At 53.6% G+C, this 16,185-nt stretch overlaps 1 protein-coding gene across 1 annotated transcript in view; it reads right to left on the minus strand.

Moving 5' to 3' along the window:
- Positions 1-16,185, minus strand: part of LOC118394153 (immunoglobulin superfamily DCC subclass member 3-like) — a 118,654-nt gene that overhangs the window by 16,977 nt on the left and 85,492 nt on the right. The window contains exons 6-7 of the mRNA XM_052462155.1: positions 15,902-16,060; positions 12,080-12,245 (exon numbers count right to left, since the gene is read on the minus strand). Coding sequence (XP_052318115.1) covers positions 12,080-12,245; positions 15,902-16,060 — 325 coding nt within the window. The remainder of the gene's footprint in view (positions 1-12,079; positions 12,246-15,901; positions 16,061-16,185) is intronic.

The raw sequence follows: 16,185 nt of genomic DNA on the forward strand, positions 1-16,185 counted from the left end.
CAGAAAGATAGAGTGTGAGTCAGTGTTTTGGGCAAAGTGTGTGTAAGTTGGGAAGAAAAGATCTTTGGTTGGGCCATCTGCCTGGTCTTGCTGTCATGACAGACCGGCAGGTTGACAGCATCATTTACTCATCAGTTCAAGGCCACTTCATCGATTAATGGATTTCCCCACAGGCTGGGTGAGGGGGCTAGAGATCCAGCTCACTGGGCTGGGGATAGGGAGCTGTGTGGGCTCACTGGGCTGGGGCTAGGGAGCTGTTTGGGCTCACTGGGCTGGGGCTAGGGAGCTGTGTGGGCTCACTGGGCTGGGGCTAGGGAGCTGTGTGGGCTCACTGGGCTGGGGCTAGGGAGCTGTGTGGGCTCACTGGGCTGGGGCTAGGGAGCTGGATGGGCTCACTGGGCTGGGGCTAGGGAGCTGTGTGGGCTCACTGGGCTGGGGCTAGGGAGCTGTGTGGGCTTACTGGGCTGGGGCTAGGGAGCTGTTTGGGCTCACTGAGCTGGGGCTAGGGAGCTGTGTGAGCTTACTGGGCTGGGGCTAGGGAGCTGTTTGGGCTCACTGGGCTGGGGCTAGGGAGCTGTGTGGGCTCACTGGGCTGGGGCTAGGGAGCTGTGTGGGCTCACTGGGCTGGGGCTAGGGAGCTGTGTGGGCTTACTGGGCTGGGGCTTGGGAGCTGTTTGGGCTCACTGGGCTGGGGCTTGGGAGCTGTTTGGGCTCACTGGGCTGGGGCTAGGGAGCTGTGTGGGCTTACTAGGCTGGGGCTAGGGAGCTGTGTGGGCTCACTGGGCTGGGGCTAGGGAGCTGTGTGGGCTCACTGGGCTGGGGCTAGGGAGCTGTGTGGGCTTACTGGGCTGGGGCTTGGGAGCTGTTTGGGCTCACTGGGCTGGGGCTTGGGAGCTGTGTGGGCTCACTGGGCTGGGGATAGGGAGCTGTCTGGGCTTACTGGGCTGGGGCTGGGGTTAGGGAGCTGTGTAGGCTTACTGGGCTGGGGATAGGGAGCTGTCTGGGCTTACTGGGCTGGGGCTGGGGTTAGGAAGCTGTGTGGGCTTACTGGGCTGGGGCTTGGGAGCTGTTTGGGCTCACTGGGCTGGGGCTAGGGAGCTGTGTGGGCTCACTGGGCTGGGGATAGGGAGCTGTCTGGGCTTACTGGGCTGGGGCTGGGGTTAGGGAGCTGTGTAGGCTTACTGGGCTGGGGATAGGGAGCTGTCTGGGCTTACTGGGCTGGGGCTGGGGTTAGGGAGCTGTGTGGGCTTACCGGGCTGGGGATAGGGAGCTGTGTGGGCTCACTGGGCTGGGGATAGGGAGCTGTGTGGGCTCACTGGGCTGGGGCTAGCGAGCTGTGTGGGCTCACTGGGCTGGGGATAGGGAGCTGTCTGGGCTTACTGGGCTGGGGCTGGGGTTAGGGAGCTGTGTGGGCTTACCGGGCTGGGGATAGGGAGCTGTGTGGGCTTACTGGGCTGGGGCTTGGGAGCTGTTTGGGCTCACTGGGCTGGGGCTAGGGAGCTGTGTGGGCTCACTGGGCTGGGGATAGGGAGCTGTCTGGGCTTACTGGGCTGGGGCTGGGGTTAGGGAGCTTTGTAGGCTTACTGGGCTGGGGATAGGGAGCTGTCTGGGCTTACTGGGCTGGGGCTGGGGTTAGGGAGCTGTGTGGGCTTACCGGGCTGGGGATAGGGAGCTGTGTGGGCTCACTGGGCTGGGGATAGGGAGCTGTGTGGGCTCACTGGGCTGGGGCTAGTGAGCTGTGTGGGCTCACTGGGCTGGGGGTAGGTAGCTGTCTGGGCTTACTGGGCTGGGGCTGGGGTTAGGGAGCTGTGTGGGCTTACCGGGCTGGGGATAGGGAGCTGTGTGGGCTCACTGGGCTGGGGATAGGGAGCTGTGTGGGCTCACTGGGCTGGGGATAGGGAGCTGTGTGGGCTCACTGGGCTGGGGCTAGGGAGCTGTGTGGGCTCACTGGGCTGGGGATAGGGAGCTGTGTGGGCTTACTGGGCTGGGGATAGGGAGCTGTGTGGGCTCACTGGGCTGGGGCTAGGGAGCTGTGTGGGCTCACTGGGCTGGGGCTAGGGAGCTGTGTGGGCTTACTGGGCTGGGGATAGGGAGCTGTGTGGGCTCACTGGGCTGGGGATAGGGAGCTGTGTGTGCTTACTGGGCTGGGGATAGGGAGCTGTGTGTGCTTACTGGGCTGGGGATAGGGAGCTGTGTGGGCTTACTGGGCTGGGGATAGGGAGCTGTGTGTGCTTACTGGGCTGGGGATAGGGAGCTGTGTGGGCTTACTGGGCTGGGGATAGGGAGCTGTGTGGGCTTACTGGGCTGGGGATAGGGAGCTGTGTGGGCTTACTGGGCTGGGGATAGGGAGCTGTGTGGGCTTACTGGGCTGGGGCTAGGGAGCTGTGTGGGCTTACTGGGCTGGGGATAGGGAGCTGTGTGGGCTTACTGGGCTGGGGATAGGGAGCTGTGTGGGCTTACTGGGCTGGGGATAGGGAGCTGTGTGGGCTCACTGGGCTGGGGATAGGGAGCTGTCTGGGCTTACTGGGCTGGGGCTGGGGATAGGGAGCTGTGTGGGCTTACTGGGCTGGGGCTAGGGAGCTGTGTGGGCTCACTGGGCTGGGGATAGGGAGCTGTGTGGGCTTACTGGGCTGGGGATAGGGAGCTGTGTGGGCTCACTGGGCTGGGGCTAGGGAGCTGTGTGGGCTCACTGGGCTGGGGCTAGGGAGCTGTGTGTGCTTACTGGGCTGGGGATAGGGAGCTGTGTGGGCTCACTGGGCTGGGGATAGGGAGCTGTGTGTGCTTACTGGGCTGGGGATAGGGAGCTGTGTGTGCTTACTGGGCTGGGGATAGGGAGCTGTGTGGGCTTACTGGGCTGGGGATAGGGAGCTGTGTGTGCTTACTGGGCTGGGGATAGGGAGCTGTGTGGGCTTACTGGGCTGGGGATAGGGAGCTGTGTGGGCTTACTGGGCTGGGGATAGGGAGCTGTGTGGGCTTACTGGGCTGGGGATAGGGAGCTGTGTGGGCTCACTGGGCTGGGGCTAGGGAGCTGTGTGGGCTTACTGGGCTGGGGATAGGGAGCTGTGTGGGCTTACTGGGCTGGGGATAGGGAGCTGTGTGGGCTTACTGGGCTGGGGATAGGGAGCTGTGTGGGCTCACTGGGCTGGGGATAGGGAGCTGTCTGGGCTTACTGGGATGGGGCTGGGGATAGGGAGCTGTGTGGGCTTACTGGGCTGGGGATAGGGAGCTGTGTGTGCTTACTGGGCTGGGGATAGGGAGCTGTGTGGGCTTACTGGGCTGGGGCTAGGGAGCTGTGTGGGCTCACTGGGCTGGGGATAGGGAGCTGTCTGGGCTTACTGGGCTGGGGCTAGGGAGCTGTGTGGGCTCACTGGGCTGGGGATAGGGAGCTGTCTGGGCTTACTGGGCTGGGGCTGGGGTTAGGGAGCTGTGTAGGCTTACTGGGCTGGGGATAGGGAGCTGTCTGGGCTTACTGGGCTGGGGCTGGGGTTAGGGAGCTGTGTGGGCTTACTGGGCTGGGTCTTGGGAGCTGTTTGGGCTCACTGGGCTGGGGATAGGGAGCTGTGTGGGCTCACTGGGCTGGGGCTAGGGAGCTGTGTGGGCTCACTGGGCTGGGGCTAGGGAGCTGTGTGGGCTCACTGGGCTGGGGCTAGGGAGCTGTCTGGGCTTACTGGGCTGGGGCTGGGGTTAGGGAGCTGTCTGGGCTTACTGGGCTGGGGCTGGGGATAGGGAGCTGTGTGGGCTCACTGGGCTGGGGATAGGGAGCTGTCTGGGCTTACTGGGCTGGGGCTGGGGATAGGGAGCTGTGTGGGCTTACTGGGCTGGGGATAGGGAGCTGTGTGGGCTCACTGGGCTGGGGATAGGGAGCTGTGTGGGCTTACTGGGCTGGGGATAGGGAGCTGTGTGGGCTCACTGGGCTGGGGCTAGGGAGCTGTGTGGGCTCACTGGGCTGGGGCTAGGGAGCTGTGTGTGCTTACTGGGCTGGGGATAGGGAGCTGTGTGGGCTCACTGGGCTGGGGATAGGGAGCTGTGTGTGCTTACTGGGCTGGGGATAGGGAGCTGTGTGGGCTTACTGGGCTGGGGATAGGGAGCTGTGTGTGCTTACTGGGCTGGGGATAGGGAGCTGTGTGGGCTTACTGGGCTGGGGATAGGGAGCTGTGTGGGCTTACTGGGCTGGGGATAGGGAGCTGTGTGGGCTTACTGGGCTGGGGATAGGGAGCTGTGTGGGCTCACTGGGCTGGGGATAGGGAGCTGTGTGGGCTTACTGGGCTGGGGATAGGGAGCTGTGTGGGCTTACTGGGCTGGGGATAGGGAGCTGTGTGGGCTTACTGGGCTGGGGATAGGGAGCTGTGTGGGCTCACTGGGCTGGGGATAGGGAGCTGTCTGGGCTTACTGGGCTGGGGCTGGGGATAGGGAGCTGTGTGGGCTTACTGGGCTGGGGATAGGGAGCTGTGTGTGCTTACTGGGCTGGGGATAGGGAGCTGTGTGGGCTTACTGGGCTGGGGCTAGGGAGCTGTGTGGGCTCACTGGGCTGGGGATAGGGAGCTGTCTGGGCTTACTGGGCTGGGGCTAGGGAGCTGTGTGGGCTCACTGGGCTGGGGATAGGGAGCTGTCTGGGCTTACTGGGCTGGGGCTGGGGTTAGGGAGCTGTGTAGGCTTACTGGGCTGGGGATAGGGAGCTGTCTGGGCTTACTGGGCTGGGGCTGGGGTTAGGGAGCTGTGTGGGCTTACTGGGCTGGGTCTTGGGAGCTGTTTGGGCTCACTGGGCTGGGGATAGGGAGCTGTGTGGGCTCACTGGGCTGGGGCTAGGGAGCTGTGTGGGCTCACTGGGCTGGGGCTAGGGAGCTGTGTGGGCTCACTGGGCTGGGGCTAGGGAGCTGTCTGGGCTTACTGGGCTGGGGCTGGGGTTAGGGAGCTGTGTAGGCTTACTGGGCTGGGGATAGGGAGCTGTCTGGGCTTACTGGGCTGGGGCTGGGGTTAGGGAGCTGTGTGGGCTTACCGGGCTGGGGATAGGGAGCTGTGTGGGCTCACTGGGCTGGGGATAGGGAGCTGTGTGGGCTCACTGGGCTGGGGCTAGGGAGCTGTGTGGGCTCACTGGGCTGGGGATAGGGAGCTGTCTGGGCTTACTGGGCTGGGGCTGGGGTTAGGGAGCTGTGTGGGCTTACCGGGCTGGGGATAGGGAGCTGTGTGGGCTCACTGGGCTGGGGATAGGGAGCTGTGTGGGCTCACTGGGCTGGGGATAGGGAGCTGTGTGGGCTCACTGGGCTGGGGCTAGGGAGCTGTGTGGGCTCACTGGGCTGGGGATAGGGAGCTGTGTGGGCTTACTGGGCTGGGGATAGGGAGCTGTGTGGGCTCACTGGGCTGGGGCTAGGGAGCTGTGTGGGCTCACTGGGCTGGGGCTAGGGAGCTGTGTGTGCTTACTGGGCTGGGGATAGGGAGCTGTGTGGGCTCACTGGGCTGGGGATAGGGAGCTGTGTGTGCTTACTGGGCTGGGGATAGGGAGCTGTGTGTGCTTACTGGGCTGGGGATAGGGAGCTGTGTGGGCTTACTGGGCTGGGGATAGGGAGCTGTGTGTGCTTACTGGGCTGGGGATAGGGAGCTGTGTGGGCTTACTGGGCTGGGGATAGGGAGCTGTGTGGGCTTACTGGGCTGGGGATAGGGAGCTGTGTGGGCTTACTGGGCTGGGGATAGGGAGCTGTGTGGGCTCACTGGGCTGGGGCTAGGGAGCTGTGTGGGCTTACTGGGCTGGGGATAGGGAGCTGTGTGGGCTTACTGGGCTGGGGATAGGGAGCTGTGTGTGCTTACTGGGCTGGGGATAGGGAGCTGTGTGGGCTCACTGGGCTGGGGATAGGGAGCTGTCTGGGCTTACTGGGCTGGGGCTGGGGATAGGGAGCTGTGTGGGCTTACTGGGCTGGGGATAGGGAGCTGTGTGTGCTTACTGGGCTGGGGATAGGGAGCTGTGTGGGCTCACTGGGCTGGGGATAGGGAGCTGTCTGGGCTTACTGGGCTGGGGATAGGGAGCTGTGTGGGCTCACTGGGCTGGGGCTAGGGAGCTGTGTGGGCTTACTGGGCTGGGGATAGGGAGCTGTGTGGGCTTACTGGGCTGGGGATAGGGAGCTGTGTGTGCTTACTGGGCTGGGGATAGGGAGCTGTGTGGGCTCACTGGGCTGGGGATAGGGAGCTGTCTGTGCTTACTGGGATGGGGCTGGGGATAGGGAGCTGTGTGGGCTTACTGGGCTGGGGATAGGGAGCTGTGTGGGCTTACTGGGCTGGGGATAGGGAGCTGTGTGGGCTTACTGGGCTGGGGATAGGGAGCTGTGTGGGCTTACTGGGCTGGGGATAGGGAGCTGTGTGTGCTTACTGGGCTGGGGATAGGGAGCTGTGTGGGCTCACTGGGCTGGGGACAGGGAGCTGTCTGGGCTTACTGGGCTGGGGCTGGGGTTAGGGAGCCCCAGGGAGCTGTCTGGGCTTACTGAGCTGGGGCTGGGGTTAGGGAGCCCCAGCCCCAGTAATCCTTCTCACCCCCCTTAAAAGATTTAGATGCACTATTGTAAAGTGGCTGTTCCACTGGATGTCATAAGGTGAATGCACCAATTTGTAAGTCGCTCTGGATAAGAGCGTCTGCTAAATGACTTAAATGTAATGTAAATGTACTGGGCTGGGGCTAGGGAGCTGTCTAGGATTACTGGAACTGTTACTCAGCCACTGTGGCCGTGTGTTTGCAATGTTGTCACTGAACGAAGGCCTGTGAAAGGCAAGGGGTGGCCATTCCAGTTCTCACCACTCTAAACTAGAGAGAGGGATAGAGGGAAAAAAGGGAAGAAAGGAGCGAACAGGGGGAGAGGGGAGGGGGAGAGCAAGGGCTTTGAAGAGGGAGTAGCGATGAGCTGTCTCTGGCTCACAGAAGGCCCACGGAAATGACTGATTTCAGGGTTAGAGGTCAAGGCCAATGCCCAGGTCCCAGCTCGCTGGAATAACAAGACAGGGCTTCCACAGAAGGAAAACAGAAAAAAAGGAAAACATATTTCCTTTTAATAGGTTCAGATACACAACAGCAAGAAATGCAGCCCAGTGGAATATTCCTAGAGGGAGTAGGACACACCTCTTCACTGAAACTTACTCACACAAATAAATCATAGAAGTCTTCATTCCCCATAAAAACATAGGAGAAGATTAGTCATTTTAGAGTCCATTCTCACCTGTCAAAACTATTCCACAAATCATGCCATTTCTACAACATATACTAGGCTGACATTCTACCCAGGAACTCTGTTACTTTGCAGTGTAGCCATTTGATTAGATTTTCAGGAGTTTTATGGCTTGGGGGTAGAAGCTGTTTAGAAGCCTTTTGGACCTAGACTTGGCACTCCGGTACCGCTTGCTGTGCGGTAGCGTAGCCGGAGTCTTCTAAATTTTGTAGGGCCTTCCTCTGACCGCCTGGTATAGAGGACCTGGATGGCAGGACGCTTGGCCCCTTTGATGTACTGGGCCGTACACACTACCCTCTGTAGTGCCTTGCTGTCGGAGGCCGAGCAGTTGCATTACCAGGCAGTGATGCAACCTGTCAGGATGCTCTCGATGGTGCAGATTAGTGAGAGCATACTGGTTCAGATTATCCTGACTATGTCATGGGCGGGCCAGGCTGGTTTAGATATTCCTATTAACAGTCCTTTCATACTGTAAGTGTCGTACTCCCCTGAAAGCAGCCAGGGCAGCACATTCTGAGGCCATGATTCTAATGGCGGTCAGCCAGGCATTTTCATTACTGGTGTAATGGTGTTTCATGTTTATGGAACAGCCCGTGACCACCCCTCAGTGCCCTGCGTGAGAAGAACATCAACTCTCTGCCCTTCTAAGTCAACCAACCAACATCCAGCACACACACACGCACGCACGCACGCACGCACGCACGCACGCACGCACGCACGCACGCACACACACACACACACACACACACACACACACACACACACACACACACACACACACACACACACACAGTAAGTCCATCGTCAAAACAATATAATCCTACTGTTATATTTGCATTAGCTGCCAATCTGAATTTATTGTGACACCATTTTAGATCACACAGAGTTCACACCTGTCAGACTGTCACAGTGTGTAATTGGGTACAGTGTGTAATTGGATACAGCGTGCTGCTGGGAGACAGTCTAAAGGGCAATGCACGGGAGAACTGGCATGTTTGATATGTGTGTGTATGTATGCATGTGAATGTGTGCGTGTGCGTGTGTGTGTGCTTACGTGCGTTCCTTGATTAATGTGTGTGCATGCATGTGAGTAAAATACACAATCGATCCCCTTGCTTTCTTATCCTATCCTCTCTGGCAGGTCAACAGCATGAGACAATCCTGTAGGGAACAATACGCAGTATGTGCATTTATCTCGAGTGTTGTCCCTTCCATCTTCCGTCAGGAAAATCTGGCATCGGACAACATGACCGGTAAGATTTTAATTTACTGGCCATTTGAGAAATTTATCGGACCCATATGCATTGGCTGCGTAACCCATCGGTGTCCACAGTGCTCAGAAGACAGACATCACTTTTAGATGATGGTAATTCATCTGAACAGAACTCCTGTAAGGAAGCAGCCAATAAAATATTTGACAAAATGCAATTAGTGGGAAAACACCATTCTAAACAGTTCACCTGATGAGAGCGTTTCCATATGTGACCGAGATGAAAATCTCAGTTAGAAACATAGAGGAGGAATCTATTAGCAACAAATAAGATGAGGTGCTAATATGACTAAGATTGTGCCTTTGGGTTCTGGACAGCGAAAGAAAGCTGATATGAAAACCAATAAACAGCAGAGAAATGCTGGTTAATGGCATCAGGAAGTCTTTCTAAAATAATTGCCTCCACGTTTCTATGGTTGGATTTTAACTAGGCTACTTTGAAGCAAGGCAAGACATGGCTCATAATATGAAGTAGAACGTTCAGGTTTCAAACAATGAAGTATATGTTTTCAAAATTCATACTGCCTCCAGCTCACACTGCAAAGTAGTGGATGGCGTGCTGATAGCCTGCCTACCGTTGCCCACACACGCACGCACACACACACACACACACACACACACACACACACACACACACACACACACACACACACACACACACACACACACACACACACACACACACACACACACACACACACACACACACACGCATGCACGCACGCAAGCACACACGCACACACACACGCACGCACACACAGACCGCTAGGAACATTCTAATTAAAATCACACTGCTAGGTAATCTTGCACAGAGGCAGGACTCCAATATTAGATACAAGCTTTCTACATAACAGCAGAAACAGTGAGCTGTAGGGGCATATCATTACCTCTGCCTTGCACCTGTAGGGAAGACTGGGGCCTGTTGAATGTGGTTGTCTATCCTTTCATTCACTCCTCCATAGGAAAGGAAAACAGCAGGATCTGCTGTGACGACAACAGAAAATAAGGGCAACTTGGGCTTGAACTGGGCTTGAACTGGGCTTGAACTGGGCTTGCATTGCTCGCCCAACCAAGAGACTGAGTTCCTTGAGCAATCCGACAAAGACTTCTGTAGAACTAATACTGTTGCGCACCAGATGGAGACGTACGATGAGCTGTAGGAATGTATCAGAAAAGCAATGAGGTAAGCTACCAGCCTCGTACCCAAACACTTACCGCACAACAGTAAAACTCAACACTTACTGTAGTCCTACTAAGTAAGTTAGGATGCCACGTAAAGTTATGTTCCATAAATGGCTACATTTTGTGTTTCGGCTACCTCAGTTTATGAGCCAATTAGCTAATGGTGGTGCTGGAACTCTGGCCTCCATACTTAACCAGTCCCAGCATAGTGGTGTAATGCATGAGAGGCTCCAGAGAGAGATGCAGAGCAGTGTCAGGTGGAGGTCTATCACTAGGCTGCCCTCAAACCCCTCTCCATCTCTCTTTCTCTCCCTCCCTCTCTCTCGCTGTCTACCCCCCCTCTCTCTCTCTCTGCCCCTCGCTCCTCTTCACCTCTGCCTGGCCCTCTCTCTGTCGCTGTCTGCCCCACCCCTCTCTCTCTCTCTCTTCTCTCTCTCTCTCCTCTCTCTCACTGTCTAACCCCCCTCTCTCTGTCCCTCGCTCCTCCTCACCTCTGCCTGGCCCTCTCTCTCTCTCGCTGTCTCCCTCTCTCTCTCTCTCTCTCTCTGCCCCTCGCTCCTCTTCACCTCTGCCTGGCCCTCTCTCTCTCTCTCTCTCACTGTCTGCCCCCCTCTCTGTTTCTCTCTGCCCCCGTTCCTCTTCACCTCTGCCTGGCACTCTCTCTCTCTGTCTGCCCCCCCCTCTCTCTCTCTGCCCCTCGCTCCTCTTCACCTCTGCCTGGCCCTCTCTCTGTCACTGTCTGCCCCACCCCTCTCTCTCTCTCTCTCTCTCTCTCTCTCTCCCTCTCTCTCACTGTCTAACCCCCCTCTCTCTCTGCCCCTCGCTCCTCTTCACCTCTGCCTGGCCCTCTCTCTGTCGCTATCTGCCCCACCCCTCTCTCTCTCTCTCTCTCTCTCTCTCTCTCTCTCTCTCTCTCTCTCTCTCTCTCTCTCTCCCTCTCTCTCACTGTCTAACCCCCCCTCTCTCTCTGTCCCTCGCTCCTCCTCACCTCTGCCTGGCCCTCTCTCTCTCTCTCGCTGTCTCCCTCTCTCTCTCTCTCTCTGCCTCTCGCTCCTCTTCACCTGGCACTCTCTGTGCCTGGCACTCTCTGTCTCTCTGTTTCTCTATCTCTGTGACTGTTAGAGGGGAGCAGTGTGTCTGAGTGATGGTAGTGCCTCGGCCTCTCTCTCCCCATGTACCACTTGGTCTGGAACACCTGCATCATTTACATGTACTTCACTGTCCCACTTTATTGATTTTCTTGTGCATATGTAATGTAATCACTTCACCATCCGTTGTATTTATAAATATTAACACACACAGATGGATTCTCACTTTGGAAAACACGACTGGTGTCCGTACAGCACTGAACTCATCATGTATACTGCAATCAACCTGTATATAGAACAGACCTTCTTTCATTTCCCACAGCCAGAAAGAAATCTAACCTATACATCTTTCAAAGGCTGACAGTTAAAATGTATGAATAATACGATCTCCCCTGTCTGCATGACCTCTGCAGGTCGGCTTCATATGTCACGACATGCAGAATATTCTTTGTGTTATGGGCTCTGGTCAAAACTTGTGCACCATATAGGGATTAGGTGCCGTGAAATCTTCAACTGGAAAACATCAAAACACATGCAGGACATTGACGAAATACCTTGAACAGTATGCGCACCAAATTCAGGAGAACCATATTACTGAGCTATAACTCCTAGCTATGTTTGGAGTCTACTCTTTGACCTGAATGAGAAGCATTCTGACACCGGCCACCAGGCTGTCTGGCTCCGTGTTTAACAGTTCTGGGGAAACACCGGTGGTGACAACCACTCAGGACAACAAAACAGCAAAGCTCCAAATACAGTAGCAGACTTGAATCATTATCACGACACAGAGCCACTCTCCTAGACCTGGAGCGAGGCCAGTCCCAGGCTCATTACAACCCTCCCGTCTCTCCCTGCCTGCCCCAACCCGCCCGCCCGCCCAACACAACACTAAACACAATAACCTGGCCTCATAATCTCTCATATGGAGAATGTTAAATGACACAATACACTGGCCGGCCCTTCTGTTCTGTTCCTGGAAATTCCACCGGACAGTCTTGGGAGCCGGTCCAGCAGTGATTCGATAGATACCCTCGTAATGTAATGTTTTAAATGGAGCTGTGACAAGTCAGTGTATCTCTTGGCAGACATCTTGGCCAGCTGTTTCATTAGTGCAGTAGATCAGCTCAGAAATAATGAAGCGTTTGATTACGCCGACGACACTGCCAGCCATGCACATACGGTATGTAGCTTTGTTACAGTGGATGGATGTCTGCATGCATGAACGGATATAGTGTTATTACCATACAGAGTGAGTACAGTCCCTGTTGCTTTCAGCACACAATTCAATAGAGCACACTTAGTATATGTATCTCCATGGCTGTACGTTAACTCACGTGTTGTTGTTCCTGAGCTTGACGTGCCCTCCAGGCTCCAGGATCTGCCCGTTCTTCAGCCAGGTGAGCTTTGGCACAGGGTCGCCCTGCGCCTGGCAGGTGAAGATAGCAGTGGTGCCCACCGGCCGGGAGATGGACTGGGGAGGCTGCACAAACTCTGCTGGGGCTGTGGGCAGACGCAGGGGAAAGACAGATAGTGGGCTACTTACTAACTGAATATAAAGTGCCTTGCTACATAGATACAGTAACTTGCTGACAGGGCCTTTCTCATTCCCCATACTATGCTGCACAACAACTATGTTTTTTCACTAGTGGTTTGAAAACATAAGCTACCAAGGTATATTGAACAAGCAGGAAGCTCCCAGAGCCTTCTAGAGGGAAGGAAAAGAGGAGAGAGGAATGAAGGCGTATTATCCTGGGCTCAATCCAGCCTAATCACATTCATCAGAATTAGATTGTGTGTGTGTGTGTGTGTGTGTGTGTGTGTGTGTGTGTGTGTGTGGGGGGAGGGGGGGTGGAATTAGCGACAGAGTCTGGCAAAACAATTATTAGCTGTGGATCAGATTAACGTCATCGGAACTGAGAAGAAGATCTGGGAACACAAAAGTAGGAGGAGAGGGAACAGGGAATCTATTCACAAATGCAGACTACCTATTATAGAACACAAACAGAGTAAAAGGCAATGCAGTGCAGATACAGTATCTTTCCCCCGAAAGTCTTTCAGTATGGCACACTACACAACTACTGACCTTCAGCCTCCAGCCAATGATCCCTCCCTCCCTCCCTAGGAGTCATTCTCTCCCTCCTGTCTTTGAGCTATGAGCCATGCTCTGTTTGTGCTAATTGACACAGAGGTACAGGTAATGCAAATCTTTATTACCTCTTAATTAAACAGTGTTTAGTTTCGGCTCAAATTTGTGATTACGCTCCTCCCGGATCTGATCCGAGCAGTTGGTTGGTATTGCTGTTGGGGTACTTATCTCCCCTCATTATTCATAGCTACCCATATTATAAGTCATATCAATATTGTCATTTACGATAGGATGACTTGAGTTATTTTCCTAATAACTTCCTAGTGAGTGGGAAGACAATTAAGACTGCAATTATGGATCATCTAGTTGTAATTTACAACGAGATCATTCCCACAATCAGCAACTATTTTCCTTTCCACTCTCACATTAGCAGGTTTATTTGCCTGTCAGCTATCCTTCTGGTTCTAATTGTTCTATCTATACTATCTTCCTGTAAACAAACCCTCCCCTTTCTAGTTCTAGTTATTTAGCATCCTCTATCTATACTATCTTCCTGTAAACAAACCCTCCACTTTCTAGTTCTAGTTATTTAGCATTCTCTATCTATACTATCTTCCTGTAAACAAACCCTCCACTTTCTAGTTCTAGTTATTTAGCATCCTCTATCTATACTATCTTCCTGTAAACAAACCCTCCCCTTTCTAGTTCTAGTTATTTAGCATCCTCTATCTATACCATCTTCCTGTAAACAAACCCTCCCCTTTCTAGTTCTAGTTATTTAGCATCCTCTATCTATACTATCTTCCTGTAAACAAACCCTCCCCTTTCTAGTTCTAGTTATTTAGCATCCTCTATCTATACCATCTTCCTGTAAACAAACCCTCCCTTTCTAGTTCTAGTTATTTAGCATCCTCTATCTATACTATCTTCCTGTAAACAAACCCTCCCCTTTCTAGTTCTAGTTATTTAGCATCCTCTATCTATACTATCTTCCTGTAAACAAACCCTCCACTTTCTAGTTCTAGTTATTTAGCATCCTCTATCTATACTATCTTCCTGTAAACAAACCCTCCACTTTCTAGTTCTAGTTATTTAGCATCCTCTATCTATACTATCTTCCTGTAAACAAACCCTCCACTTTCTAGTTCTAGTTATTTAGCATCCTCTATCTATACTATCTTCCTGTAAACAAACCCTCCCCTTTCTAGTTCTAGTTATTTAGCATCCTCTATCTATACTATCTTCCTGTAAACAAACCCTCCCCTTTCTAGTTCTAGTTATTTAGCATCCTCTATCTATACTATCTTCCTGTAAACAAACCCTGCCCTTTCTAGTTCTAGTTATTTAATATCCTCTATCTTTTCCTTTTCTCATCTTAAGAGAAGCGGTGTTATGATGGTTTTCTAATCTCAGCTATCTCTATACTGTGTGTCACCCTGTCAGTAAAAGTGTCGGGACCTGAAATTCACACCGTTCTAGGCACTGTGGTATGATGAGGATTAGGTTGGCTTTATCCTCCTGTCCATCTCTCCCTCCATCTCACTTTTCATCTCTCCGTCTCCACCTTCATCTCTTTCTCTTTCTCTTTCTCTTTCTGTGTCCCTTTTCATCTCTCTCTCTCTCCATCTCTCTCTGTTTGCTCTATAGAGGCTATGTGTATGTGAGTAGGGCCTGAAGGGAAGGGCTGGAGGGAGGCGGGGGGGTGGTGGGTCAGGGAGAGTATTGATGTGCAATTGTGGTGTGGGTCTGATCAGCACTCTTTCCCTCATTCCCTCTCTATCTTTCTCTCCCTCTTTCAATCCCCTCCTCTCTCTCTCTCCCTACTCTCTATTACTCTCTTCCCCCAATCTCACTTCTTCCCTCTATCTCTCCCTCTCCCCCTAATCTCTCCCACTCTCTCTTCTTCCTTCTCTCTCTCTCTCTCCTTACTCTCTCTTTTTCCATTTCTCTCTCTCTCCCCTCAGTTTCTCACTCTGAGGTAAATGAAGGGTAGTGCAGTGAGCAGAGGGCCGCTGTGCCAACCATCTGGCCAGGAAGATCACATCAATTCTCTTAAGAAACAGCCTACCTTACTCTGATCAAAACAGCCGTCCGGACGGCGGGAGGGAGTCACCTGTATGCTGCTCCTCTATACAGTCACTGAGGTCTTATCACCATAACAACCCTCTCATAGCAAGTCAGTCAGTCAGTCATATGGTTCCCGACTGTGACATACATCCACTGCTGCCATGAGAATATGAAGCAATGCTGCTTGAAGGCTCTGTCCACAGCAAGGCTTTAGCCTTTTCGTTTATTATCATAAAACACATGTATTGTATATCGCATCAGATCATTAGCTGAGGGCGTTTTCTAGTTTTCACTGATCGATAAAGAAACCATAGACATTGACACATAATCAACAGCATGGCTTTCTTCCAGAGCCTTCTATAGCAGGGCCTTGTCTAACAATGGACGGTAAGATTAAATGAAATATTGACTGTGAGCAGTATTGCTATTGGCTGGGGCCAAGGGCAGGGCCCTTTGGCTGATAAGCATGTGAGGCACACGCTGAATGCTTCCTGCTTCGTTGGAAGGCCCTACCCACACTACTAACCACCTCCAATTGGTCAAATATGAGTAAGAAAATCACACAACGAACGAGACACACACACACATTTATCTTACTAACCTTGTGGGGACCTAAAATGTATTTCCATTCAAAATCACACACACACACACCAGCGGAGGCTGGAGGGAGGAGCTATATGAGGACAGGCTCATTGTAATGGCTGGAATGGAATAAATGGAATGATATCAAACACATCAAACATATGGAAACCGCACATTTAACTCCATCCCAATAGTACCATTCCAGCCATTACAATGAGCTCGTCCTCTTATAGCTCCTCCCACCAGCCTCCACTGACACATTCACACACACACACACACACACACACACACACACACACACACGCACACGCACACGCACACACACACACACACACACACACACACACACACACACACACACACACACACACACACACACACACACACACAGACCATACTGAGTGTGTGTGTAAAGGCTCACCTTGGACCACCAGACGTCCCTGAGCGGTTCTGCGTACACGGGTCCCTGGTTTGTTGGCAGCGCAGACATAGACGCCAGAGTGCTGGACCCCGACATCTGTGATCATCAGGTTCCCTGTACCCAGCACCTGGATGCCCTCCACACCTATCGGACGGCCATCTGAGGAGAGAGGACAGAGTAGAGGAGAGGAGGAGAAAAGAGAAGAGGAGAGGAGGAAGGGAGGGGAGGCGAGTAGGGAATAGGAGAGGAGATTAAATGAGGGAAGGGATAGAAATAAAGAGAGA

This window comes from Oncorhynchus keta, chromosome 14 (assembly GCF_023373465.1).
Source record: "Oncorhynchus keta strain PuntledgeMale-10-30-2019 chromosome 14, Oket_V2, whole genome shotgun sequence".
Taxonomy (NCBI): Eukaryota; Metazoa; Chordata; class Actinopteri; order Salmoniformes; family Salmonidae; genus Oncorhynchus; species Oncorhynchus keta.